A 27,569-nucleotide genomic window follows, 5' to 3' on the forward strand; every position below is an offset into this window, starting at 1 on the left:
CCCGCCGCCGCATGCGGGCCCCCGCCGCCCCGCCGCCGCCCCCCGCCCCGCCGCCCTCTCCCGCCGCCGCCTCCGCCGCCGTCTGATGAGCCGCGGCCCCGCCGCACCGGGCAGCCACCGCCCCGTCGCCCCGCCGCGCCTCGCCGCCGCCCGCCACCATGTACCTGCACCCGGAGGCTGCGAGCGCAGGTGAGCCCCGGGCCGCCGGGGAGTGGGGGGACGGGGACACGCACCGGAGGTAGCTGGCCGCTTGCCGCCCCCCCGGGGATCCGCCGTGGCTGCTGCCCGCTTGCCCCCGCACCTCCCCGGGAGTTACGGTAGTTTGGGGAGAAAGTCACCGCCGCCGCTGTCACCGCGCTGCGGAGCTGCCGGAGACGCCGACATCCCCCGCCCGGCGACACCCCAGCCCCCGCGGGCAGCATCCTGCTCCCCAGCCCCCCAAAAAATATACTGGGCGAGCCCCAAATCCTGCTGGGTGCTGATACCCAGACGAGCATCCAGTACATCCCTCCTCTCCTCACCCTGCGGAGCTCCTGGACCCCGGTTCCCCCCAGGGACACCCCCAGCCCCGGCGGCAGCATCCCGCTCCCCAGACCCCCAGCAAACCCCCAGACTCCCAGGGGAGCCCCAAATCCCGGCATCCAGCGGTCAGCACATCCCTGCTCCTTACCTCCCGCCCCCTCCGTTCTTCTGGGGGTCCCCCAGCCCCGTCCTGCTGCACCTCCGGAATGGCACCAGGACACGCGGGGATGGGCGGCTGGGGAAGGGGCTTCCTCCGGTGCGGATTTGCTGAGCTCATGCTCGCAAGGCAGCAGTCGGCCCCGCAGCAGGGAATCTGGGACGCTGGCGGGGACGTTTTGGGGGTGCCCGAGCCGGTGCAGAGACACAGGGATGCTGCCTGAGCGATGCGGATCAGCGGGGCCTGGAAGCTGTCCCCGGCCGTGTCCCGGGGCCCGGGGAGAGGGCAGAAGGACAGCGTGTCCTGCGGTGGCGTGGGGACGTGCCGGCGGGGACGCGGGGACAGCGGGCGCCGCCGGGGAGAGCTGCAGGTGCCAGGCCTGCGGGATCCGGCAGGTTGGGGAGCGCCGGGCACCGCCACGCGCTGTCACCCACGGCAGGTGACAGCGTCACCTCTGCCCGGGAGTTGGCAGCTCCGGCCGAGCTGCCTTCGAGGGCAACTTTCCGCCTGCCCGCAGGCTGAGCGCTCCCACCGGGAGAGGCACCATCCCGTGCCACCGCGACCCCGCAGGGATGCCCTGAGCGCGGCACGGCGCTGCTTGGCCCAAGGTCACCCGGCGGGTGGGTGGCAGAGGGGGGACGCCAGCCTGTCCCCGCCGGCAGCAGAGTGGCAGGGCTACCCGAGATTTGCCCGAGATTTGCTCCTGCGTTATTCCCCCACCAAACTTTGCACCTGCCCCCAGTTTGTCCCCCTTGTCCCTGCCAGATGTCCCCGTCGGCGGCCTGTGGGCCACCGACGGCTGCTTGTGCCATCGCCAACGCTGTTTGGCAGGCTGGATGCTCCCAAGGCAGAGTTCAAGCTGCCGGATTTGGGGGGACAGACCCCCTCTCCCCACTTCCCAAACCCCGTGCTCCCCGGCTGCTGGGGCTCCCGTCACGTGGGAGTTTTCCCACGTCACCGGCGGCGGCTGTGCCGTGGCGCCTGGAGCCGTGGGGTGCTGGGGGTGCACATACCTGTGCCAGCACCCTGGCACTGCCTGCTTCCCTGGATGCTCCCCCCTTTCCCGGATTTTCTGGCCGCGGTGCTGAGGGGGTGCTGGGTCTGTCGCCCACCCTGATGGAGGCTGAGGGACTGCTGGCGGCTCACACCCCCGCAGGATTTGGGAAGAGCCAGCCACGCCACATCCCGGGGTGCAGCAGTGCTTGTTGTCCCCCCAAATCCCTGCCCGAGGTGGCACCAGCCTCGTCCTCCTCGTCCCCTGCTCATCACCGTGAGAGAACAGTGGCTGTGGCCCCCAGCACTGGCTGCCTTCCATGGGGGGAGAAGATGCTGTGTGGGGAAATTCGGGAAACTTTGCTGCCCAGGAAAAGGGAGATCTGGGGGCCGGGGTAACGAGGAGCCAGGAGGTTGTGCTGGGGATATCGGATTCTGGGGCCGGAGACGCCCGGGGGAGTCTGGTCTTGGCTGGCAAGGGGTGTTGGGAATTGGGATCAAGCTGAGGCGCTTCCCTAAGCGGCTCCCGCCAGCTGGAGGCTTTTTTTGGGGAGCTGCAGGGGGCTGTGCTGCCGGGAGACCATCAATGATGTGTCAGGAGAGCCGCGTCCGAGCGCGAAGCAGAGCTTGGGGCTGGCCACAAAAGTGCCCTCTGTGCCACAGGGACAACGTCCCCCTTGCTTTGGGAACATCGGACAGCTCCTTTCCTCCTGCCAGACCCCCCTCCATCCCTGTCCCCGCTGCTGGCACTAGCTGTCCCCTTTGGGGCGACGTTGGCATCCCCACAGCTCCATCTTAGCGCAGCGAGCAGGTGCCGGGGGGCCCTGCTCCCCACGTCCCCATCTTTCCCGGCTGGAAGCGTTCCGAGCAGAGCCGCGCGGCGGCTGGAGGTGGTGAATCAATAACCAGGCAGCAGCTGCCTGTTTTCCCCCCGCACCGCCTCGGAGCGGGCGATGGAGCGCCCTGGTGCTGGTGCTGCCATGGGAGCAGCTCCCCTGGGCTTGGGAGAAAAGCCGGGCTTCCAAAGGAGCCCGAGGAGCGAGGCGGGGGCCTGCGGAGGGGCTGGGAGCGGGATGAAGGAGCGTGACGGGCGGGAAGGCAGACAAAGAACGCAGGGATGGCAGCGCACGGGCCTCGCCGGGAGGCAGGCACCTGCTGCAGCCTCGCGTCCCGTGCGGCACAGACGCGGAGCGGGAGCTCCAGACCCCCCCGGGCTCCCCATCCAGCCCGGATCTGGGGTCCCCCTCCCTGCCAGCCCCTCTCCTCCAGCCAGAGGGATGCTCCTGCCAGCGTCTCGGAGCATCCCCAGCTGCCTCACCCTGTCCCTTTTTCCCCCACAGCGGCTCCATCCCATTTCTATGGCGGTGGGGGGTTCACGGGGATGCTGAGCCCCCCAAGGTGGGGGTTCCTTGTTCCCAGCAGTCCCCACCAATTCCAAGCCTTTCGGCCTATCCACGCCCCCACTGCCGTGTCCCAAGACCCCCTTATGCACGGCTGGGGCACAGCAAGGACAAGGACTGGGCGCCTCCCAGCCGGGTGGGGGGTCTGACAGGGAGGTCTTGCTGATCCCCCCTGACTCCAAGGAGTAGGAGAGGAGCTGGAGGCGGCTTTTCCAGCGCCTGATCTCGCGGCTTTTCCGCCTGCCGAGGAAGGGGGGGGGAGCGGGGAATGAAGACAGATGCAGATAATATCGCTGCCACCCCCCGGCCCCCGGGGGCTCAGCTACAATATCCATTATGGATGGATCCGGCAAGGGAACGGCTCCCGAAGAGCCGCCGGAGCGCGGGGATGATGGGCAGAGCCGCAGCGTCGAGCAGGGGGACAGACCCCCCTGGCTGTGGCTGGGGCCCTGGGGGATGTGTGTGGGCCCAACTGGGAGTGGGGAGCGGAGGGTTGGGATGTGCCAAGCGGAGTATCCCGCATCCTTGTGGGTGCCAGCGTGGCCGTGGCACGGGATGCTCCGCGCCCGCCTGCCAGCTGCGGGTGCCCCCCCAGCGCCCCGTCCCTTCCTGGTGTCCCCGGGCCTGGCTGCAGGAGGGAGAGGGTCACCTTGGGGGGAGTTAATGAGGTTTGAAGGGAAGCGGTCGCGCCGGCGGGGACGGAGCCGGCGCGGCGTCTGAGGGACAGCGCGACACAGCAGCCCCGCTCCCGGCCCTCCGAGGCGGCCATAGCCCTGGGATGCACCCGGGGGGCTCCGGGTGTCGAGGGAAGGAGGGGTAACTGGCTCTCCCCTGCGGATGGGGCTGTGGAACACTGGTGGCTGCAGGGGTCCAATGGGTCCTGTCCCTGCTGCACCATGGATGACCATCCCTGCTGCCCCACGGATGACCCTACCTGTGTGTCCCTGGAGGATGTAGCCCCGGGATCAGGCTCTGCTGGAAGATTTCCACCACCCCGCCTACCCCGGGCACCTTCCCACACCTGAGTCCCCAGTCCTCCCTCTGGGGCCTTCCTCGGTCCTTCATTTCTCCCCTCTGCCTCCTCCCTCATGGCTGTATTTCTCCATCTTTCCATGCGTCTCCCTCCCAGCCTCCTCTTCCTATCCCAGCACCTCCAGCCTCCAGATTTGGGGGCTGTGACGGACCTTGAGCATCACCCCATCCCTGAACTCTCTGCCGGAATCCTGTCCCCATGGTGGCCTTCCTGTCACTATACATAGATCCCGGGCGACGTGGCTGGGGGGCACTGCCCGGGGGGGACCAGGGAGCTGGGGAAGCAAGCAGGGGGCTCGTGGAGCCGGGATGGGCGGCACGGAGCCTGCCCGCCCCTGTTCCCTGGGAGCCGCTGGCTCTCTGCCTTCCCTCTCTCCTGCTGTCACCCGAAGGGCTCGGGAATGATGGAGAGCCCTGGGGCGAGAGGCTAAGTGGCGACGGCGCGAGAGCTGGCAGTGCCACTCGGGATGAGAGCCCAGCCCTCTCCTCCGTGTCCGCTGCCGGAGCCAGGAGAGGATTCTGCGCCAGGGGAAGGAGAGCTGGGGCGACTCCAGGGTGGGGAACGATGCCCAAGGGCTCCTTTTGGAGCAGGGATGACATGGAGCGCCAGCCGGGCCGGGGGATGAGCAGCGTCCTCTCGGGAGCCGGTGTTGGAATGGGGATGGTGATGGATGCTGACCAGGGGAGCACAGGGGGCTCCGGGCTTCTGGGTGCTCCTTAGGAAGAGAGACGCGGTGGGGACCACGAGGCAGAGAAACCACACGGCTCTCCGGAAATCCTCGGCCAAAAATAGCCCGGCACCAGCGAAGGAGCGCCTTCCCTTGCCAAATTCTCCTTCCATCCCCAGATCCTGCTTGCCGTGGCCATGGAGCAGGGACGGGTGGCACCAGGGCTGGAGTGACACAGGAGGGATGCATCCAGGCATGGCAGTGGATGGGGATAGGGAATGTCTGGGAGCATCCAGCCAGAGCTGTGCGGTGTTTTGGGAGGGTGTCCACCTCCCCCAGACTCCCCTGGTGGGGCCGGTGTTGGTGGGCTCTGCCACCCGAAGCTCCCCAGGACCGGCAGCTCAGCAAGGGGGAGTCAGAGCCGGCAGGATTGACAGGTCCCGGGGATGGACAGATGTCTGGATGGAGAGGCAGATGTGTACGAGGGATGGATGGATGGATGGATGAATGGATGGAAAGATTGATGGATGTTTTGGAGAGGGGGACGCATGGATAGACAGACAGATGGAGAGCAAATGTCCGTTCCCGCCTGGAGCACGCCCAGGGCGCTGAGCTGTGGCACCACTCCTCTCTCCTGAGGCTCATCCCAGGATCCTGCAGGGCAGCGGGATGGCCGTGGGGCTTCCAATGATCCCTCAGTTCTACCGAGCCCCCGGGAGCACGTGGGCAGGTGGCACCGCCAGACGCAGCTGACCCAGCCCTCCAGCTCTTCCACATGACGCGCCGAGCCTGGCTCACAGCATTCCCAAAATGCCCACTGGGCTGTTACCAGGGATGGCAGCAAAGCCTCGTCCCCCTCCGTGCCCATCCCTTCTCCGTCTCTCTGTGCCAAGGGCTTGGATTAGACGTTCCTGCTCTGCCTGCCGGAGTCCTGCCCCGCTCCCCCCCATCCCCCTCGCCCGGGATCCTGCACAGGAGCAAAAGCTGCAAATTCACAGCTTTTCAGCTGCATCCTAAAAATAAGAGGTTTGGGAAATATTGAGCAAATGAGTGGGAGGATGAGAAGGGGGGGAATGAATGGCCTGGCGCCAGGCAGGCAGCATCTGGGAAGCCCCGGCATGACAACGTGGCCACCTCGCTTGGCGCCGCGTGGCCCTCCACCCCAGCAGCACGAGGGGCTGCTCCGACACCACATTGCTACCCCATCCCTTCCCATCCTGCATCGCCTCCCCAGCACCACCATCCCATCCAGGGGATGGGCATCACATCCCACCCCATGTTGTCTGCTCTGCTCACAACAACAGCAGAATGTTGAGGGAGGGGACACACCGCTGGCTGGGCACGTTCTCCCACTGCCCTTTTCCCGGGAATGCACGCATTTCCGCTGCCGGTTTGGCGGCTTGGCACATGGAGCCGTTTCTCTGTGTGGAGTTGTGGATGTCGGCTTTGATTGCCACTTCCAGGGAGCCCAGCGGGAGCTTGGCCTGGGGGGGGTCCCCACAGCTTTGATTTTCCCCCCAGGGTACTTGGCACCCATGGATCTCGCCGCTGGAACAGGGTGAGTGGGAGGATGCTCCAGAAGATGGGGCTGCGATACTGAGCAGCTGCCAGGGAGACATCGTGTCCGCAAAAGCTGGGAATTTCAGGGTCTGGATCCAAAAATACGGCCCTGAGAGCCTGGACAGGGTCATCCTCGCTGGGACACCTGCAGAGAGGTTGGTTCCAGCTGTGGTGTCACAGGTGTGAAGCTCATTCCAAAGCCTTTGCTCATCCAAAGCCTCTGTTACTCCATGGAGATTTCCAGCCTCTCCACCCTGTGCAGGAGCTGTCGCTTGGGAGAGGAGCTGGAACCATCCCTGGATGCCTCAGGAGGGGGCTTTGCCCTCCCAGCATTGTTCCAGGGCTGTGGGCTTTGGTTGGAGGTGATGGCAGATCCAGCAGATGGGTCTGAATTCTGGGGTGGGCACAGGAAAACAGGGAATTAGGGGGGAAATGGGTGGAAGCTGCCCTTGAGCCTGAGGGCTCACTGTGCTGGGCTCAAGCCATGCCTGTGCTGGAGCTGAGTGTGCACAGGGCCACCAGCATCACAAAGCTACCAAGGTGTCCAAGGCCACTGGGATGCACAGGGACACTGGGACGTGCAGGGTCACCAGGATGCACAAGGCCACAAAGATGCACAAGGCCACCAGGATGCACAGGGCCACAAGGATGGACAGGGACGCTGGGATGCACAGAGACACTGGGATGCACAGGGATGCTGTGATGTGCAGGGTCACCAGGATGCACAAGGCCACCAAGATGCAGAGGAGCACTGGGATGCCCAGGGCTACCAGGATGCACAGAAATGCTGGGATGTGCAGACGTACTGGGATGCACAAGGCTACCAAGATGCCCAAGGCCACAAGGATGCACAGGGACACTGGGAGGCACAAGGCCACCAAGATGTTCAGAGACACTGGGATGCCCAGGGCCACCAAGGTGTTCAGAGACACTGGGATGCCCAGGGCCACCAGGATGCTCAAAGCCACCAAGTCAATGACAAAGGCCAGGGAGGAGTTGCTGGGAGCAGGCTGGGACACCTCCAGGTGTCCCACATCCACCATTCCTGCACATGCCAGAGCTGAGCTGCATGTCAGATCCATTGGCATCGGCAGCTCTTCCCTCCTTCGGGCAGATCTTGCTGGATCTCCGGATCACACACCGCTGGAGAGGACTGATCCCTCTTCAATCTCTGTGCCTCTGCTTGTGCCAGGGCCGAGTTTGAAGTGTTTCCTCACATCCACAAAGGCCGGAGCTCGCTCGTGCTCTGGAGGCAGCTAATCCCGAGCCCGTAGGAGCAACGGATAAAGGAGGACTGGCACGTGACAACATCCCTGTCCCCCTAACATTCCCCATCTCCCACTCCGAGGTAGGGACTGTGAGGGCTGAGGGGGGTTCCCTGCTTGTCTGACTTCTGCCTCCATGGCAGAATCCAGAACTGAATCTGGATTCAGATCTGAATCTGGATTCAGCAGAATCTGAATCCAGAACTCTCCACTGGCACAGAGACCCTCTCCCTGCATCCAGAGCCCTGTCCCCCCGGAACAGGAACCCTCTTCCCTGGCTCCTGCTCGTACAGCACCACAAATCCCACGCCTGAAGACCTGCGGTGCTAAGGAGGCAGGTAATCCCCTCATCAACAACGGCCTGGAAAAGTGGAATTATGTCCCGTCAAGTGGCATCGAATCCTGATGAAAGAGCCGCAGGGATGTTCTACCCCCTTCCCAGCCTCCGCAGCATCCCCTGCTCTGCCAGCGCGTGGGATGGGATTGGGACCTCGATCCCTCCGAGGAGCGACGTGGGTTCTCCGCCTCATGCCCCCCCTCACTGTGCCCTTGGGATGAGACAAGGCCAGCGAAGGGCCGGTGGGATTTGGGATATGGCCGCAGGGACCCCAAGGCCGTGGACCCTTAAGTCCCACCCAGCCGTCTCCCCGCTCCCGGCTGGATCCGCGCTGGCAGCCGCGGAGATTTATGGACAGCGGCGGGGAAGGAGGGCCAGAGGCGGCGTAAACAAGCATCGCGTTTTCACCTTGTCACCCGCTCCCGGGGCTGTGCCCCGGTGCCACGCAGCTCCCCGCGTCCCCCCCGGATCCACCCGCCACAGGGCATCCCACGCCGTGCATCCCAACCAGCACAGGGCTGGGGACGCGCCAGGAGCTCCGAGCGGCTCCGAGTCTTTAATTAACTGAGTGCTAATTGCCTGGAAAACGAGTCATTTAAGTCATGCTGAGGGCGGCGCAGCCCGGAGGCCTCAATCGCTCTCCCCGCCTTGGGGACACGGCGTGATCCCACCGGGAAGGGCCGGACCACCCCCACCGTGCACAGGGACACCACCTGGAGCCCCCCCAGGCAGGATCCCGAAGCTTATCCATCAGGATTATGGGGTCACGCCAGGTTTGGGGATGCGGTGGCACCTCGGCACGGGGAATTCAGCCCCGGGAACCGGCGCTCACTGATGTCCCTCTCCTGACACTGCCACGGCCGCGGTGGCTTCCACAGTGCCCACCCCTTTCCTCGCCTTTTCCTTTGATTCCCTCTCTCCAGATTAATTTGAGGATGAACTTTACCCCGCAAGGACCGAAGGATCTGTCGGAGCTCCCGGCTAAGCCAGAGGGGTCACTGTGTTCCCAAGCTGGAGCAGGGAGCACCAAGCAGGGGGGCAAGGAGAGCTCACCCCAATTCCCAGCCCGTCCAGTAAGCCCAGGCGCCACTTGAACTGGTCGGGGTCTCACCAAAGGAGGGGTGCCCGACGCTCTCCGGCCGTGCCGGCTGCCTCCCATTCCCCAGGCAGTTTATCCAGCCCGGGTTTATAAATGTTGGAAATTAAGGGCTGATCCCTAACTCCCTCCTAGGCGACAGTTGCTATGAGAGTTTTATACACAGGCTCCTCGTGATCCGGGAGCGATGGAGGAGCTGCCTTTGGATGGAGGGAGCGCGGGTGCTGCAGGGGAGACCTGTCCCCCAAACCACTCCCCCCATCTTCTCCTCAAGGAATTTTTGTTAAACTCCCCTTCATGGTCACCATCCCTTCTCCTCCTCTTCGGATTCCAACGGGGATGTGGGAGCTGTGGGTGCCTCGGCACGTGCCAGGGGCGATTCCAGAGCCCCGATCCCCCCTCCCGGTCCACTCTGACTCACCCCGGCCTCCGAGCCGCCGGGAAATTTCGTTACAATAACAAGGTCTGCGGGCGAATTAATTATTAACATTTATTGTTTAATATTTATACTGCAGCACCGCTCCCGGCGCTGCTCCGGCCTCGCTGCTTCCCGCTGCCAGCTGGGGCTCCCGCCATGGACAATCCCATCCACAGGGATGCTGTGGGGAGGGTCCTGCCTGGAGACAAGGCTGAGCTGGTTTGGGGTCCCACTGGATCCCTCCGAGCCACTTAGGCTCAGTGTTCTCCTCCCACAGTGGCCATTCCACGTGCTGGGAGCATGGACATGAGCTGACGTGCTGGATGTGGTTCAGGGGTCCTTCCCACACTTTTGGGGTCCCCAAGGATGCCCCCACGGTCAGGTTGGAGAGGAGCAGGTCTGCACTGCCGTTTGGGATGAATCCGAGTGAGATTGACTCACAAAGCAACAGCCACGGCCTTAGCCGGCCGTGCCAGCGGGGGTTAAAAAGCTTCACCCTGAACTCCCGGGAAGTGCTCGGGGCCGAATTCCCCCCAGGACACACCCCACCGGGAGCCCAGGAGCCACTGATGTGGCAACTGTGACGGGGCACTGCACAATGGGGTTGGAGCCTGTCGGACCACATTCCCTGTGTTTTCCCTCCCTGTACCCCACGCAAGACGGGAACACCCCGGGACTTACGTCTGACCCCCCCTCTGTGCTCTGCTCCCCTCAGGGACCCCTTCCCGCGACGTCCTCCTGGTCTCAGCCATCATCACCGTCAGCCTTAGCGTCACCATCGTCCTCTGCGGGATCTGCCAGTGGTGCCAGCGGAAAATGGTGAGTGTCCGGTTTCCCTCCTGCCTTCCCGGGATCCCGGTATGCCCCCCATGCCACCGAGCAGGGGGCAATTCCGTCTGCCAGGGCAGCAGCCAGGCGGAGGCAGCTCCCTGGAGCTGCCGGCTGCAGCTTTTATTTGGGCTTTTTCGGACGTGCTAATGAAATGTTTGGGCGAAACCGTTTGTGTGGCACAAATGGAAGTTTCCAAATATATGGATATATATTGGTGACGAGCCGGAACGAGCTGGCCCCTGTCCTGCTGGGCACGCTCCTGCCTGGAAAAGCCCCGTGGGAAGGCGGCCAGCCCGTCCCTGGCAGCGCCGGGCGCCGTGAGCCATCCCTGCCGTCCGCTGTGCATCCCTGCTTCCCGCCCCAGTTCCCACCGGGGCTTGGGACAGCGCTCCCTGCCGCCCTGCATCCTGCCTCCTCCTCCTGCTCCTCCTCTCCCGGGAGCAGGACGTGCTCGGCCACGTTTCCTTTGCCATCAGAATCGAATCTGGGTCAAGTGCTGCGATAGCAGCGGCGCTTCCCGCCAGGGATATGCCCACCCCAAGCCGTGGGAAGGCAGCATTCCCTTGGGAATGGGAGAGGGGGTCCATGACGATGAGGCAGCAGGAGGGCGGTGGGTGGGAACGGCCCTTCCAGGTGCCACCCAGGGGATGGGGAGAGAGCTAGCGGAGGAAAAAGCACTGGAAAGGAGGAGGGTGGAGCTGGCAGAGGAACAAACGTGTAAATTGGCAGGGAAGGCGCATCCCAACCGGCCCTTGACAGCGCCCGGAGCTGGAGCGGCTGTGTGGGAATGACGGCCAAGCCTGGCAGGCCAGCTCCGGGCTGTGCCCACCCCACCACCGCTGCCATGTCCTCATGAGCCCTGAGATGCCGTGGCCGGGGACATGGATGAGAGCAAGGTTTGGGGGTGATTCTCTCCGTGACGGCCGATGGGCATCCAGGGAGGTCAGGCATCCCAGTTTTCCTGGTGGGATTAGCCCATGGGCATCCAAGGAGGTGCAGGTGTTTCCCTACACCTCCTGGCAGCATTAGCCCCTGGGCATCCAAGGATATCCAAAACTCCTGCAGCTCCTGGCAGGGTTAGTTCCATGGACATCCAAGGATATCCAACATCCCTGTAGCTCCTGGCAGAATTAGCCCATGGGCATCCAAGGAAGTCCAGGTGTTACCCTGTGGCTCCCAGCAGCATTAGTCCACGGACATCCAAGTTCCAACATCCCTGCAGCTCCTGGCAGGATCAGCCCTTGGGCACCCAAGGATATTCAGCATTCCTGCAGATCCCAGCAGGATCCCACAGGCATTCAAGGAGATCCAGGTGTTCCTCTGCAGCTCCTGGCAAGATTAACCCATGGGCATCCAAGATTCCTTCAGATCCGAGCAGAGTTAGCCTATGGGGATCCAAGTTCCAATGTCCCTTCAACTCCCAGCAGGATTAGCCCATGGGCACCGAAAGAGATCCAGGTGCTCTCCTGCAGCCCATGGCTGCCCAAGGACACTGCACTGGGCGTCCAGGTGTCCCAGCAAGCCAAGGAGATGGCTCCATGTGGATATGAAGAGGTCGGGAAGAAGGAGAAAGGAGAGACATTCCCATTCCATGGGCAGGCTGGATGCAGGCCTGGCTCCTGAGATCCAGGACCAGTGTGATGGAAGGGTTGGTTCTCCGCCCCATCCTTCTCTGGCACCATCTTTCTCTGCTCCTATCCCACCTCATCCACCCAGCACCTGCATGGAGCATCCTCGGCTCCTAATTGTTGGATAATTGGCATTAATTGGCTCCTGCCCACCCTGGCTCAGAGCAGTGCTCGGAACCTGCCGGAGTGCCCTGATTACCAGCCTCAGTTAGGAGACAGCTCCAGCTTCATTATTCTATGGCAGTGCTTCCTTGGCTCTGGGTAAGGCGAACTCAATTAATTCGGACCCAATTAGGTCTAAAATTATCCACTCCTTCCCAGTGAGGCCATGGAAGGGGATGCTGGCAGTGGTGGCCATGCTGTCCGTGGGGTGATGCAGGGCATGAGCCCCCAAGGACTGTGGGATGGAGCTCTTGGGAATTTTGCTGCCTGGATGGGTAGGATGGAGCCTGGAGACCATAAGGGAAAGGGCAAAATCCAGGTCAAATCTTCCAAGTAATGGCAGGTCCCATCCTCTGCCAGGATACTCTGGGGGTCCTCTGCCCCCCCATGCCACCCCTCTCCTCTCTTTTCCACAGGGAAAGCGTTACAAGACTTCCCTGGAGACTGTGGGAACTCCAGATTCCAGCCGAGGCCGCAGCGAAAAGAAAACCATCAAGTAGGTGCCAGGATGGGGGGGAGAGAGGAAGGACAGAGGTGGCCATCCCTTCTCCCAGTGGGAGAGGGACTCCGGGAGACTGGGAGAGTCTCTCCAGCATCTTTGTGTATCCCACTGAGCCATGGGCACGATGGAGTCACAGGGACCTTGGCGTGGGTGTCCCCAGGGATGCTTCAGGCCTGGGTGTGCGAATTCTGAGCCCTGCCTTCCAGGGCTGGAGTGGCTCTGCATCCCACGGGCATTCCATGGAGGCAGAAGAGCAGAGCTAGGGCATCACGTGGTGCTGGGTAGGGAGTGAAGTGGAGGCTGGAAGCTGAGGGGCTTCTCCTGGGCATGCCAGATCCAGCACTGCCCCTCCACATCCTCCACAGGCCTCCAAGGAGGAGGGAGCTGGACCACCAGGAGGCAAATAGCTGCTGCCTGGAATAAGGCTATGGAAAACCTCCTGGCATGGCTGGCCTGGGTGTTATTGGGGAGCAGGAGTCTGGGGTACCCAGGGCAACCAGCTGGCTGCTCCCAGCTGGACCAGGATGAGCTGAGAATGGAGGGGGAGGTGCATCCCCTCCTGATGTCATGGTACACACGGCTTTACAAAACTCCAGAACGTTCCGTACAGCCAGGATCAACCTGGAGCTGCAGGTGGGCTTTGGTGGCTCTTCCAGTCTCCCAGTGCCAGCGGGGAGGCGCTGAGCCCCCCAGCCCCTGGCACACAGCTCCGCTGGCTTCCCGGAGCCAGGAGGTCCAGGCTCCATGCTGGCAGCAGGCCAGTTCCGTGGCAAGGGATCCGAAAGGGTCTCCAACACTCAGCAGTGCCATGGTTAACCAAGAGCTTCCAGGACCCAGCTGCTGAGCAGGCAAGGACACACGGACACACGTGCTGAGGGCGCACGGACACACATTTGGGAATGCTGTGCTGCCACCACACTCACCAACACCCCCCTAATCCCCCACATCCTTCTCTCCTTCCCAGCCAGTGGAGCCGTCCGCTCCTGTCTCTCCACAGCTCTTCCCATCCATCCATCCACCCACCCATCCTTCTGTCTGTGTCCGTATATGTGTGTGTGTGTGTCAGTGTCCGAGGGGTGGGCTCCCCAGCTCTCTCCACAGGATCCTGGTGCTCCGGGGGCAGAGGGCTGCTTTTCCTTCCCTCTCGCAGGAATTCAGCTTCTCTCTCTTGTATTTCCCTTTTCTTTCTCCCCTGGAATCCGGCCGCTGTAGCGATCTAGACAGAGACTTTTGGAATAACAATGACAACACAGTGCAGCAGAAATGGAGCTCCTACCCTCCCAAGGAATTTATCCTAAACATTTCTCCTTACGCTCCGTACGGTGATCCGCGCCTTTCCCTCAAGTGAGTCTCTCCTTACCGGGTTTGCTCCGTGTAGTGAGTATATGGGCAGCACCCACTCGCCTTCCTCCTCCTCTTCCTCCTCTTTCCCCTCCTCCTCCTCCTCCTGCTCCCGGGCTCCCCGCACGCCACCCCATGGGCCCTCCCATGGAGACGAGCAACCCCTCCTTCCCGCATTCCCGGGGCCGGCCGGGATCTCCCTCCAGGATGGGGTTGCGCGTTGGGGGCACCCCCTCGGCGCGGGGACGGGTCCCCCCGGGGCTGGGCTGCCGGCGAACGGGACCCCCCTTTCCTCACCCTTCTTCCTCTTCCCCCCTTTCTCTTGGATGTTTTGCCGAGGCCCCCGCGCACCCCGCGGCCAGGACCCCTTTTTTTTGCAGTGCTGATGTCTCTCTTTCTCTCTCTGTCTGTCTGTCCGTCTCTTGTCCGTCTGCCCCCTCCGGCTCTGTCGCCTTCCCCTCATTCCCCGACGGCTCCCCACGTTTTCCACGTCCATCCGTGTGTCCGTCCGGCTCCTTTCGTGTCTGTCTGGGGGGGTCCGGCCGCCGGCCCGGCCCAGTGGCTCTCTGTTATCAGGGGCCAAGCTGACGGCGTCGGCCGCCGCCGGGCTGTCCGGGGACCGCGACGGCCGGCCCGGGGACAAGCAGCGGCTCGGCGAGGATGGAATGAGGAGCAGCGTGTCCGCCCACAGCGAGCCCGGAGCGGGAAAGGCGGCACGGGGCCGCTGGCACACGGTGCAGAGCCACTTGGCCGCAGGGAAGCTCAGCCTGTCCAAGTGAGTGAGCACGGCACGGTCCGGCACGGCACGGCCACGGCCGGCGGGCCCGGGCGCCCGCTCCCCGCTGCGGATGCGTTTGGATGGGGGCCACCGACAGGTCCCTGGGGCCACCGACAGGTCCCCAGGACCACCGTGCCGAGGGAGATAAGGAGCTCCCCGTTCTCACAGCGGTGTTTTGGCTCAGGGGCAGCAGAGGAGGCGGCCAGGCAGGAGCAGCACCTTTGGGTGCTGTCGCCAGCGTATTTCCAGCGCTGAGGGTGCTTCCGCCCAATCCCGGTGGGAAGCTGCTCAGCATTCCCAGCTCGGCTTCTCAGGGCAGGCAGCGCTACCTTGGTGGTTTCCCAAAGGCAGGAGGCGCTGTCCAGTGTTCCCATCCCTCGGAGACAATCAGGGACAGTGTGTGGCATCTTCGCTCCGTGCGCTCCCCTGACCCCTGGCACAGACACCGGACCCGGCGCCGGCACCACCACCTGATGCCGAGAAAAACTGGGGAAAGCTCGGATTGATCAGATTTACGGAAAATCTGAGCCCTGGCAGGCTCTGCAGGGCTCCAGGCCGGGGTGGGCGTCTCGGCGAGGCCTTTCACTGCTGGCAGCGCCGTGGCTCTGCCGGGGGGTGGCGGGGGGTTTGCCGGCTGTGGGCTCCGTCCGGCGTTCCCGCTCTCTGCTCCGGCTCTCCGTGCTGGAATGTGGCAGCTGGGGAGTGGCGGCGGCAGCGCCGGCAACCCGGGAGAGCTCGGTGACACCGCCCATTCGACGTGAGGCTGATGCGCTCCAGTTGGGCACTGGGGAAGCAGGAGGGAGAGGCGAGGAAAAGCGGGAGCGGCGCAGCCTTCAGCCGCCCCCAGACCTGGTGGAGAAACAAATCCCACCGGGAATCCGGAAGACGGATGGGCTGGCTCAGGCGGCACGGGCAGGGTTAAGGGGAAGTGGCGGAGCATCCTGTTTTCCAGCATCCCTTTGGCGCAGCGCAGCCGGGAGTGGGGGTGTCCCGGGGGTCCAGGCCGGTGCCAGGGGATACACCCGGGCACGGGCAGGGCGCGGTGCCGCCTGGCAGGGCGCTGGAGGAGCTCGCGCCTCCAGCTGGCGCGGGGCCGACGGGAGCCAGATTTAGTTTCCTGTGACTGAGAGGTTGTAAATTGAACTAATTTAGGATTCGATAGGAAAACGAAAGGAGGTCGGCGGCAGCACGGGGGGGGGGACGGGGGGGGGCGCGGTGCGGCAGCGCCCGGGCAGTGCCTTCGGCCCCGGCCGTGGGGCTCCGTCCATCCCAGCTCTCCGCTCCTCTCCACATCCTTCCCTCCTCTCTCTCTTTCTCCCACCTTTCGCTCTTTCTTCACCTCTTCTTTTTTTTTTTTTTTTCTGTTTGGTTTTTTTGTTGGTTTTTTTTTTTTGTTTTGTTTTTAGAGCTGTTTATCCCTCCCCGCTCCCTCTCTGTCCCCGCTGCTGGCATTGCACGACGGCACAGCTTCGCCCCGCGGTCCCAAGCCGGCAGCGCCGGGAAGGGGACAGGGTCGGTGGCTGCTGCTTAAGGCCACTCCTCGGTGCCAGGCGGTGGAACCGTGGGGGCTTTCTCCCCCTGGCCTCGCGGCCACGAGCTTTCCAGGCTGCCGTGGGCAACCCGGTGCGGCTGCATGGGCTGTGCCCGCATGTGCTGCATGGCCAGCGCCAACCAGCGCCGCTTCCTAGGGCTCTCCCCGCTCCGCCGGCCACAAGCAGCCCGTCCACCCCGGGCTGAACTGCTCCGCTCTCCATGTTCCACCAGGGCTGCGTCCGTATCCCCGCATCCCACCATCTCCCACCCCGGTGGGAGCCTGGCTTGGCCCAGGGGACGCCTCGCTGGAATGTCACCACCACGGGGGCTCGGCTCCCGCGGCCATGCGGGATCCCCGCGTCCCGCAGCGACCCGCACCGAGGGCATGGGACGCCGAGCCCCCGCGCCGCCGCCGCTGGGTGCTGGGAGGGACTGGGACGCTGGGATGGGCTGGCCGGCAGCACGTGAGCGGCGCCACGGGATTTGCCTTCCCGCAGCAGCCTAATTATCCCGCAGAGCAGATCGGCCAGCGTGCTGGGAAGGCGCTGGCGGAGCGGCGGCCGCGGGAGCGGGTGGGAATCCGACCCTGGCGAGCCCCACGGGAGGCAGGATGGTGGCGGCCCGAGCCCCCCGTGCCGCCGGCAGGGCTGAGCCGCGGGCGAGGGGCGGAGGATCCGGCCGCTGCCTCCGCTGGCTCCCGCCGGAGCGCTCCCTACGCTGGGGCATCTTCTCTCTAACTCTCTTCTTTTCCTTCCTCCAATTTTGCCCCTTCACCTTCTTCTCCTTTCTCTCCTCTCCTCTGCCCTTCCTCTCCCTAAGTTTCGAGGACTCCACCCTGTCCACAGCCACTACCCTTGAGTATATCCCCACCTCAGCAGGCGATCCCAAATTCCAGAGGCCCCGCACGCTCGTGCGCCAGCAAAGTCTGCAGCAGCCCCTGAGCCAGCACCAGCGCGCCAACCACAGCCAGCCCACCACCAGCCAGAGCCTGGGCCACCTCCAGGCCCACAGCGGCTCCGCCGCCGCCGCCGCCGCCAACTCCCGGGGCTCCCGCGGGGGCCCGGTGCGCCAGGGCACCGCCGCTGGCTCCAAGCAACGGATGGCCGGGGGCCGGAGCCGCTCCAACCCCGGCAGCTGGGACCACGTGGTGGGGCAAATCCGCAACCGCGGCTTGGACATGAAGTCCTTCCTGTAAGTCTGCGTTTGCCATCACTGCCCTCCACATTGTCCTCTCCATCCATTCCTCTCCTTTGCTCCCTCTGCTCCATCACTCTCCATTACCCTCTCATCTGCTCCATTCCTCTGCTCCGTTGCTCTCTCCATCCCTCTCTACATCGCTGTCTTCTGCTCCTTTGCTCTCTCTGCTTTAGCCCTCTCTCCTCTCCTTTTTGGCTCTATCCCTCTCTCCATCCCCTTCTCCTCTGCTCCATCCCTCCCTCCATCTCTCTCTCCTCTGCTCCCTTCACCCTCTCCCTCCCTCTCTCCTCAGCTCCATCCTTCTGTTCTATTCTTCTCTCCATTCCTTTCACCTCTGCTCCTCTGCTCATCCCTCTCTATCCCTCTCCATCCCTCTCTCCTCTGATCCTTTACATGCCCCAGCGCGGCCACTCATCTGTCACCCCCTAGGGGACACGCTGCCCATGGCCTGTGGGAAGATCCATGCCCCCTCCGGCTCATGGAGGAAGGGTCTCATGCAGTTCCTCAATGTGCTTTGCCATCTTCCCTGGCCACTTCCCTGGCCATCCCCTTCCATTCGCAGGGATGGTCTAGCCCATGGGACAGCCACCGGCAAGGTCCCCAGGGAGTGACATTGTCCTAACTTGTCAGGGTGGGGGTGGCAGAAGCCTCTGTGCCAGGGTGACCGTGAGTTGGGCCCCGATATCATTCCCAGTTAGAGGAGCCGTGGGATCTTTAATCCGCCTTAACCCCATCTCCTCCATCGGTGCTGGATTTCCAGCATCCTAGTCCCGTGTTGTCACCAAATCTCGGCACATGACATTGTCACTCCTCAGCAGAGCTGGGCCCCCGAGCTCCATCCTCCCTGGGATTCTCCAACTCTTCCCTGGCTACTGTTTGCCCTCCAGCACCCTGGAAAAAGGGAAGCTGAGGTCCCAGCTTTGCTACCTGCAGGCTGGTGGCGCTTGGTGAAGGATGCAGGCCTGAGCCTGCCCTTCCATGGGTTGACACAGTACTTCCTGCACCAGGATTAGGTGGGAAGGACCCTGAGAGACACAAATTTGGGTGCCCATCTCGCTCCTTCCCACTCTGGAGAGAGGGTTGAACCTTTCTCCAGCCCCCTTAGGGTACACTGCCCACGATCCCCTCCCTGCTCTGCCCTGTCCCACTGAGAGGTTCCTCCCAGCTCCATTTCCCAGCTTCCCGACGTGGAGCTGCGGACCATCAACCGTCCCGAGGGTCATGTTTTCCCTGTTTACCCAGTGCCGGTGCTGGTTCCAGCCTGACTTGGCGGAGAGGGAGCAGCCGCAGAGCCCAGGCATGCCGAGTCAGCGCCGCTTCCCAGCGGAGGAGCTACCGTCACTTCCCACCGCCTCTTTGCCAATCCATCGATTTTCCTTTCACTCTTTACCCTGTTCACCCTCCCCGGCGCCGCGGCATAAATGGGGTTACGGACCCGGGGGAGGACCCGGAGAGGGCAAAGAGCCTTGGCCATGGCACCACCATCCTCTCCTTCATCAAATGACGCCGGCACCCCACTCCCGTCTCACTCTCCCTCATTGCCAGCCCCTCCAGGCATCTTTTGCCTCCCTTCATCAGGATTTTAGCATCCTCCCTGCCCGGACCGGTGGAGGAGAGGGACAGCGGGGGTATCCACGCGTGCCGGGCTCCCCGGAGCCGGCGCTTTTCTCCCCACAGCCCTGTGCGCCCATCCCAGCCATCGGCACCTCGCAGGAGCCGGCGGGGAGAGCCGAGGTCTCCTCGCCGCCGGGGGTCCGCGGGACGCTGCCGGCTCCTGCCGGTTCTCTGCCTGACGCTGTGTTCTCCTCTCTCTTTCTCTCTCTCTCCCGCTGCCGGCGGGGCCGCCCGGGCAGGGAAGGCCGGATGGTGGTGTTATCCCTGGTTTTGGGACTCTCAGAGCAAGATGACTTTGCCAATATTCCCGACCTGCAACCCGCTGGGACGCAGCCGAACCAGGCGAACGCTCAGGGGGACAAGAGGTATGAGCGAGGACGAGGCCAGTCCCGCAGGAGGAGGAGACGTGGGCATCACCCAGGGTGGAGGAGGAGGAGGAGGAGGAGGCTGGCCTCGTGGAGCGCGAAGGTTGGAGCGGCGCAGGGTGGCCCAGCGGGCACCGGGACGTCTGAGCTCTCCCCGGCACCGGCACCCGCGGTTCTGCCTCCGGAGCAGCGGCACTGAGAGGACCCCCATCCCTTCCTCCTCCCTCCTCCCTCCTTCCTCCCTCTCCTGCCCTTCCCGGCCCTGGCTGCATGCGGAGGGCGGGGGGGAACGCTCAGGGACAGGGGGACATGGAGGGTACACGCATGGGCTGAGTCGCGTCCCATCCCGACACACTGCTGCCGCCTCCATCGCGGCGGGATGGGCAGCTCCCCTGGGGATACGGAAACACCACTGCGGTGCCAGGGGGGCAGTGTGAGCACCACAGGCAGGGGGAGACGCCGTACCCCCCGTTCTCCAGCACGGCACAGCCCCTCGCCTCCGGCTGCTCCCCGCATTCCCGGCGTGCCGCAGGCTCGGCAGCGCATCCAGCCCCGGCCCTGGCGCCCGGCCGCGGCCGCCGGTGCTGGCTGGCAGAGGCAGAGTGTCCGTGCGCCGCCGAGAGCGGGTGTTCATCCCCTCCGGAGCGGGGAGGAGGTGTGAAGCCGGCGGGCGCTGCCTCCCCGTGTGCTCGGCATGCGGGTGAACTGGCACCGTTCTCGCTCGCCGGCTATTTTTACCCTGCTCCTCTTGGTTTCGCTCCATCTTTTAGCACTTCCCTCCCCAGCGTCGCGCTGTGCAGCCGGTCCCCGCCGGGAGCACCGGCAGCCCGTGCCGGCCGCCGGCTGCCCCTGGCTGAGGGGACGGGGAGGAGGGACACGGCGGGTGGGTGGCTGTGCCGCAAGACCCTGCTCCCCGCTTCCCGCAGCTCCCTGCTCCAAAATCCCATCCCAGCACATGCATGGCATTCCCCACCTCCATCCCTCCCGCTCCTCGTTCCCTGGGCTCCGCAGGACGTGGGGGAATCGGCCGGCGGAGGGGACGCACTCCGGCAGCCTCGGCTCTATCCCGCCCACCGACGCTGCCAACCACCCGCTCTTCTTCCTCAAAACATCTCCTCCATCCCTGTTTCGTAGCTTCTTCCTTCCAGCCTGTCCCCAGCGGCACCAGCCCGGCGCCTCGGCGTGTCTCCTGTCCTGGCGACTCCGTCTGTTCCTCCATCCGCCCCGCTCCTCTCTCCCATTCCCTCCCAGCAGGCCAGCGCTGGACGACACTGCTCCTCCTTTCTCTTGCTCTCTCCCGCTCTCTCTCCCGCTATCCGTGACCTCCGCCGGCACTCCCGGCCTCCGCCGGCATCTCCTCACTCAGAGGCCCCGTCACCGGCTCCTCCGCCTTCATTTTCCCTAGTTTTAACTTAATTTTGCCTCCCCAGCTGCCTCGGCCTCTCCAGTCCTTCCCGGGTGCCATCCTGTGTGTGCGTGTGGGTGTACCCATTGCCCCTTATGTCCCCTCTCCGTGTGTCTGTGTGTGCTTGGCGTGGTGGCGCGTGTCCGTGGCATGTTGTGGCTTCCTGTGTACCCCTGCGCCTCTCGGTCCGTCTGGTGGTTTGTCACCGTGTCCCAGCTCGGGCAGGAAACGGGGCGGGGGGGTGGGAGCATCCCGGGCTCCCTGTCCCCTCCGCCACGTGCCCGTGTCCCGTTGTCCCTTGTGCCTCGTGGCAGCGTGGCCTCGGCACATCCCCGCCCGTCTCCATCGCTGCTCTGTCAGTCTGCCTCCCGCCACTCCCGGCTGCGCACCCTGCCCGGCCCTGCGCCTGGGAGCCACCGTGTGCGGAGACTAGCCAGGATAGTGATCCCAGGGGTGTCTCAGCTACAGGAAAGGGGGACAGGGGGCAGTGAGCCCACACGCAGCACCCGTGGGTGCCCGGAGCCCACCGGGACAAGGGGCCGTGGTGTGTGAGTAGCAGCCGGAGCCGTGGGAGTTGTGGGGACCGGGCTGTCCCTGCCATCGCCGTGGGACGTGGCCAGGGTGACCTGCTGCCGTGCCCTGAAGGTGCCAGGGCACCGCTGGCTCTGGAAGCAGGGCCGGGATGCTGGTGGGCTGCAGCCAGCGCGTGTCCCGGCAGCGTCCCTCAGGCACTGGCACAGCACAGGCTCAGTGTCCGCTGAGAGAGGGTGCCCGGGGAGCCCCTCGCTGTCTCGCCCTTGGCTCCCGGTCCCTCTCTTCCAAAGCCTCTCTTCCCGCAGGTTGCCGACCGGTGGGAAGGCTGGGAATGCCGCACCGGCGCCGGGGCAGCCGCCTCACGATGAGTCCGACCGCAAGACGGAGCCTCATTCCTCCGTCTCCGACCTGGTCAACTCCCTGACCAGCGAGATGCTTATGGTGGGTGGGTGGGGCGCACCGCGTTTGGGGGTCTCCCTGGTTGGTATCACACCCTCCCGGCCCTTCCCTGCGCCACCCACGGGCGCTCCGGCACATCCCTGCCCACTGTTCCAAGCCCCCGTCGGCCGACGCGCCGCGCAACGGACCTGTCCCCAGGGCTGGCAGGAGGGAGGGAGCGGTGCCGGACACGTGAGGGATGCGCTGTCAGGAGGAATTTGGCTAATTGGAGCTCCCGTTCTGCGGGACGAGTGGCACCAAGCCAAGAGCCGTCGGAAGTGGTGGGGGTGGCAGGGAGCTGGGGACAGGCTGATGTCCCCTGACAGCTGGCGGGGCTGGGGGCGGGGGGAAGGGGGTCGGATCTCCATTAGCCCCCCGACACTGCCCTCATCCCCCTTCTCTCCCCACCTCTTGCAGCTCTCCCCGGGCTCCGAGGATGACGAGGGCCACGAAGGTGTCAGCCGGGAGAACCTGGGCCGCATCCAGTTCAGCGTCGGCTACAACTTCCAGGAGTCCACCCTGACCGTGAAGATCATGAAGGCACAGGAACTGCCAGCCAAGGACTTCAGCGGCACCAGTGACCCCTTCGTCAAGATCTACCTGCTCCCTGACAAGAAGCACAAGCTGGAGACCAAGGTCAAGAGGAAGAACCTCAACCCGCACTGGAACGAGACTTTCCTCTTTGAAGGTATGGATTGGAATGGACTGGAGTGGGCCAGAGTGGGAGTGGAGACTCCTAGGACCCTCCTGGCTCTCAGCTCAGCTCAAGCCATCAACGTGATGGCTTTTGGTGATGCCATGGGTTGGCCACACCGCCGAGGCCAGGTTGGATGCATATTCCACAAAGGGGATGCAGGAGAGTTTGGAAGGCTCCGTGGCCCTGTGGGTGGGTGCACAGGTGGGAATTAACCTGGCAGCAGCTCCCCGTGCCGTGCTCTGCTCCCCATCCTCTGCCTGATGCCAGGGTCTTGCCACTAGGACAGGAAGGGTGGAGCGGTGCTGGAACTGCTCCTCATCTCTGGCTTTTCCATCTCTGGCACAGGGTTCCCCTACGAGAAGGTGGTGCAGAGGGTGCTGTACCTCCAGGTCCTGGACTACGACCGCTTCAGCCGCAATGATCCCATCGGAGAGGTGTCCATCCCTCTCAACAAGGTGGATCTGACCCAGATGCAGACCTTCTGGAAGGACCTGAAGCCCTGCAGTGATGGCAGTGTAAGGCTCTGGACCCCCTTCTACATCCCTGGAGAGGGGAGGTGGCCTCTGGTCCCCGTGGTGTCCCAACAGGACCACCCCTCCTCCTAACAGGGACATTTTCTGCTTCAACGTCTGACAGATTTTTCTCTTCCCAAATTTTATGTTAAGTAGCCCAAAATCTCATTTTGGGTCAAACCAAACTGTTTCAGGTAGATCTAAAGTGAAAGTTTTCTCCTTCTCCTGCCTCCAGCAAGACCAGAAAACGTCCCACCGGGGATGACCCCGTTTCCTCCTGCCCTGATTTTCCATGCAACTCCAAACCCCACCCTTAGGGCAACGGGGGGGGGGGGGGTGTCCCATCCCAGCACGCCGCTCCCACAGAGGAGCTCTGGGGGGCGTGGATGTCCACAGAGAATCCGTGTGTCCCACAGGGAAGCCGCGGGGAGCTGTTGCTGTCGCTGTGCTACAACCCCTCAGCTAATTCCATCGTGGTGAACATCATCAAGGCGCGGAACCTCAAAGCCATGGACATCGGGGGCACCTCAGGTACTGCTCTGGCTCCCCCCGATCCCAGGCGGCATTCCCTGGCTCCTATCCGGGCTGCTGAGAGCGGCTCCTCTCCCGCCAGATCCCTATGTGAAGGTGTGGCTGATGTACAAGGACAAGCGGGTGGAGAAGAAGAAGACGGTGGTGATGAAGCGGTGCCTGAACCCCGTCTTCAACGAGTCCTTCGCCTTCGACATCCCCACGGAGCGGCTGCGCGAGACCACCATCGTCATCACCGTCATGGACAAGGACAGGCTGAGCCGCAATGACGTCATCGGCAAGGTGGGTGACACGCCCGGGGGACACCCAGGTAGGAATTGGGGACAGCCAGGTCCAGAGCTGCTAGTGCCTGCTGCCATCTTCAGAGTGGAGCACTGCGGGGACCCCTCGTGCTGGGGTCCACAGCACTACACTGGGATCACTCCACAGACTGCCAGAGTATTCCCAGTAAAGCAGGGATGGGGCATGGGGAGCCACACCCGGATGGATCCCACCCCCTGGGATCACTCCCGCTGACAAGAGCGGAGGAATTATCCATGAAATCACCCAGCTCATCGTTAGCGCAACGATGGCAAACGAGCGTGATAATCTCCGCCCATGATCCCCAAACCGCACTGGGATCGGGAAAACACAGCAGTTGGGATAAATCCATTAAATAAATCCCTGGATCAGCGCCGCGGGCTGCCGGGCAGGGGCGGAGGTGGCGGCGTCCTCGATGTGGGCTCATCCAAGAGCCCGATTCCAGGGATGGACAGGCAGCGTCCATGATACCCACTCTCCGCTAAATCCCGCCATGGCCTAAGGCTCGCTAATCACTTTTGATCGCATAACTAGCGGCGAGCTCTGCTCCACCCCGCCTCTCCTGCGATGATCCGCGGAGCCGGCGCGGTGGCACCGGCTCCCCGAGGTGTCAGCAGCAGCAGTGAGAGCTGGCACACGCGCTTTTCCGCGGAGCCATATGGAAAATCGAGGGATAAAAATAGCCCGGCTCCGCACCGAGCCCGGAAAAGCGGGGCTGGAGTAGTTTGGGGGTGAAGGCGCCGGCGCAGGGCAGCGGGACGGGGATGGAGTGGCCACGGTGGCTCCATGGATGCCTTTCCCGCAGATTTACCTGTCTTGGAAGAGCGGTCCCGGCGAGGTGAAGCACTGGAAGGACATGATCGCCCGCCCGCGGCAGGCGGTGGCACAGTGGCACCAGCTGAAGGCCTGAGTGCCCCCAGAACGCGGGCTCGGGGTCCCCTTTCCCAGCTCCCAGCCCCCTCCCGCTGTGCTCCCGGCCAGGGACCAGCGGGACAGCAGCCTGGCTCGCGGGGACTCTGCGGGAGGAGGGGGACAGAGCCCTCTGACCTCCGAGTTCGCCTCTCCCTGGGGTTTGGGGGGCGCGGAGCCGCCCCCAAGCCTGGCCGAGGAGGTGCCAGAAGCGATGTCCCCCCATCCCTCTTCCCACCACCGGACAGGACTTCTGCGAGTGCTTCCAGCCCCGCTCCTGGAGCCCCTCGGCCCCTCCCCGGCCTCTTCCCCCTCCCCCCTCCTTTCAGGGGTTCAGGCTGCGGGTGCAAGAGGGACCCCCCCTCCCTCCCTCCCCTTTCAGATCAATAAAACCTCTCGGAGCCGCCAGCGGAGCCTCGGAGCCCCCCCTGCCTCGCCCTGTCCCTGCCGCCCCCCCCCCCGAGTCCCCCGGGGCGGGCGGGGGACACCGAGGGGAGGGAACAGCCCCTTTTCGTGGGATCGGAAGCCATGACACAGTTCCTTATCCAAAGCGGGCTCCTTCGTGCACTGCCTTCAGCCGGGTTCAATGCTTTACCTCTGTCTCGGGGCTCGGCGGGAGCAGGGCGTCCCTAAGCCGCCCTGGGGCCCGCCGGTCCAGCCCTCACTCCCACCCGGGGCAGGTGGGGACCCCTCGGGAGGATGTGGAGCTCCACAGCGTCCCCTTCCAGCCGGGCTGATCCGGGTGCCGGGGCTGCTCCAGGAGCCCCATGCCCACCACTGGGGATAAAGGGTGGAGCGAGCGCCGTTGTCCCCATCCCGGGCAGGTGACACTCCCTGGGCTGGTGGCATTCTCTGGGCCAGCCAGCCCTGCAGAATCAGTGCCAGCAGCACCATCCCCGTGGAATGCTGGGATGCACATGCCAGACCCCTGCCCACTCCTTGGGACCCCCCAAAACCAGGGACAGACCCACCTGGGAGCCCCACTGAGGTGGAGGGGTCAACAGGGTCGGTGGTGGCTCTCCATGGCAGACGCCGGATCATCCTCAGTCTTCCTGCTCCCCCCGTGGCACCCTTGGTTCCCAGCAGCTCCTGCAGCCCCACTGTAGACAATTTTGGACAATCTGGAGAGAAGTCATAATACTGCTATTACAGTAATAACAACGCTTTTAGGGACATTTGTATTTTTGTCATATTCTCTCTTTTTTTAACATAAAAGAAGAGACTTACATGCCTGGGGAAGGGGTGGCAGGGCCAAGGCTGTGCCAAGCTGGGTGCCCCCTGTGCCCCCTCGGGCACCCCGCTTTTCCAGGCCAGATTCCTTGTTCACGGTCGGGCTCCCCGGGGCGTTGTGTGTTCATTTTTAACTCTAGAGCTCGTAGCCGTGTGATCTTGTTCAGGTTCTCTCTTCTTCATGTGACGGTAACATCCAACTGGTGTGTAAAATACAGAAAAACAAAAGGACAAAAAAGACCAAAAAAAAAAAGAAAAAGAAAGGTAAAAAATCCAATAAAGAGCCCGGCCCAGCCCGGCTGAGGAGCGGCTGGAGCAGGGGGTGCCCAGCTGGCAATGCCAAGGATGGGGTGCACGGGTCGGGGTGTCTCCTTTGCAGAATCCTATTTTTGGGGAGCGGGGCCCCTCGTTTTCTGGAGGCAGCCCCTGCTCTCAGTAATAAAGGACAGTCAGTAACTGCCAGTGTGAGTTGTCTCTGGGATCGGGGGAATAGGAGGTGGATCCTGGGGTGAGAATGAGGGCATCACACTTGGGTGAGCATCTCCCCAATACCAAGCATCCCCCTTCCAGCTCCAATCCCATCCCAGCGTTATCCCTCCCAACATAGAGCCTACCCCCAGTATTATCCCATCCAGCACTGAGTATCCCCCAAAATTCTGGGATCCTGCCTGGATTGGTATCCCCATCGGTGACCCCCCCCCCACCTGCTTGGAGCCAGGTGAGTTCTCATCCCATCCAGGTCTGGGCCAGGATGTGCTGGATAGGGACTGGAATGTGGCTCCAAAAGGAAGGAGGAGGCAGGAAACCATATCCTGTGTCCAGGTGCCATTGCAAAGGCTCCGGTGGCTGTTAGATAATTCATGGAATGCTGGTCTTGAATAAATTAATGAAATTCCAAACGCAGGCATGGCAGGAGAGCCATCCGTGTCCTCTCTGCCCAGGATAAAATCCCTCTGGATCCACCCTTCAGGCTGTGGGATGTGGTGTTGGAGGTGGCAGCAGGGGACGAGGCTGTCCCCTGGCCACCTGCACACCAGTGGAGGGGAGGTGGCTGCTTCCTGGCCCCGCTCCAGTTCCAATTGAGCCAAACCAGGGAATTTTGCCATTCCCAAGCTGCCGATGGCATCAGTGCCACCAAACCTGACTCTGCCTGGGCTCTTACACCACCGCCAGGCTCCTTTTATGCTCCCGGATCTTTGAAAGCGCAGCGATCCTGGCGCTCCTGTTGCACAGATCCACAGCAATTCCCAATCCCATTGCTTTGTGCTGGCTGGCAGCGGGAGCAGATGGAAATAGCAGCGTGATCCCAGCTGCGGTGAGGCCACAAACTGTCGCATGCGGGGCCGGGAGAGGAGGCAGGGATATATATAGGGACAGACGTATGGATGATGCACTGCCAGGAGCGGGGAGTCGCCGGTGCCAGCGGCCCCAAAATACTCAAGCAGAGCGGGAATCTGTCAGATTCCCACTGACTGTGGCAGCTCCTGGTCTTTGTGTCGCCATGATCGTCACTGGTGACTGGATCCCGACCCAGCTTCTTGGGAAAAGCTGGGTGGCGGGTAAAGGCTGCAGGGAGGCAGAACCCCCTATTCCAGGTGTAAGAGCTCCTGGATC

General features: G+C 63.5%; 1 protein-coding gene across 2 annotated transcripts; it reads left to right on the plus strand.

Moving 5' to 3' along the window:
• Positions 1–37: 37 nt before the first annotated feature.
• SYT7 (synaptotagmin 7) lies at positions 38–26,417 on the plus strand. 2 transcript variants are annotated; one of them, XM_085063637.1, is made up of 13 exons: positions 38–189; positions 10,164–10,267; positions 12,486–12,565; positions 13,784–13,915; positions 14,472–14,687; positions 17,043–17,414; positions 19,274–19,399; positions 21,644–21,779; positions 22,194–22,464; positions 22,819–22,988; positions 23,402–23,516; positions 23,599–23,798; positions 24,622–26,417. In XM_085063637.1, the coding sequence occupies exons 1-13, from the start codon at positions 159–161 to the stop codon at positions 24,724–24,726; spliced, it is 2,058 nt and encodes a 685-aa protein (XP_084919763.1). In that variant the 5' UTR covers positions 38–158; the 3' UTR covers positions 24,727–26,417. The 2 variants fall into 2 exon arrangements, with proteins under 2 accessions (XP_084919763.1, XP_084919764.1); XM_085063638.1 differs by lacking the exon at positions 19,274–19,399.
• Positions 26,418–27,569: the final 1,152 nt, after the last annotated feature.

The sequence above is a fragment of the Lichenostomus cassidix genome, chromosome 5 (genome assembly GCF_008360975.1).
Source record: "Lichenostomus cassidix isolate B80296 chromosome 5, HeHo_3.0, whole genome shotgun sequence".
Taxonomy (NCBI): Eukaryota; Metazoa; Chordata; class Aves; order Passeriformes; family Meliphagidae; genus Lichenostomus; species Lichenostomus cassidix.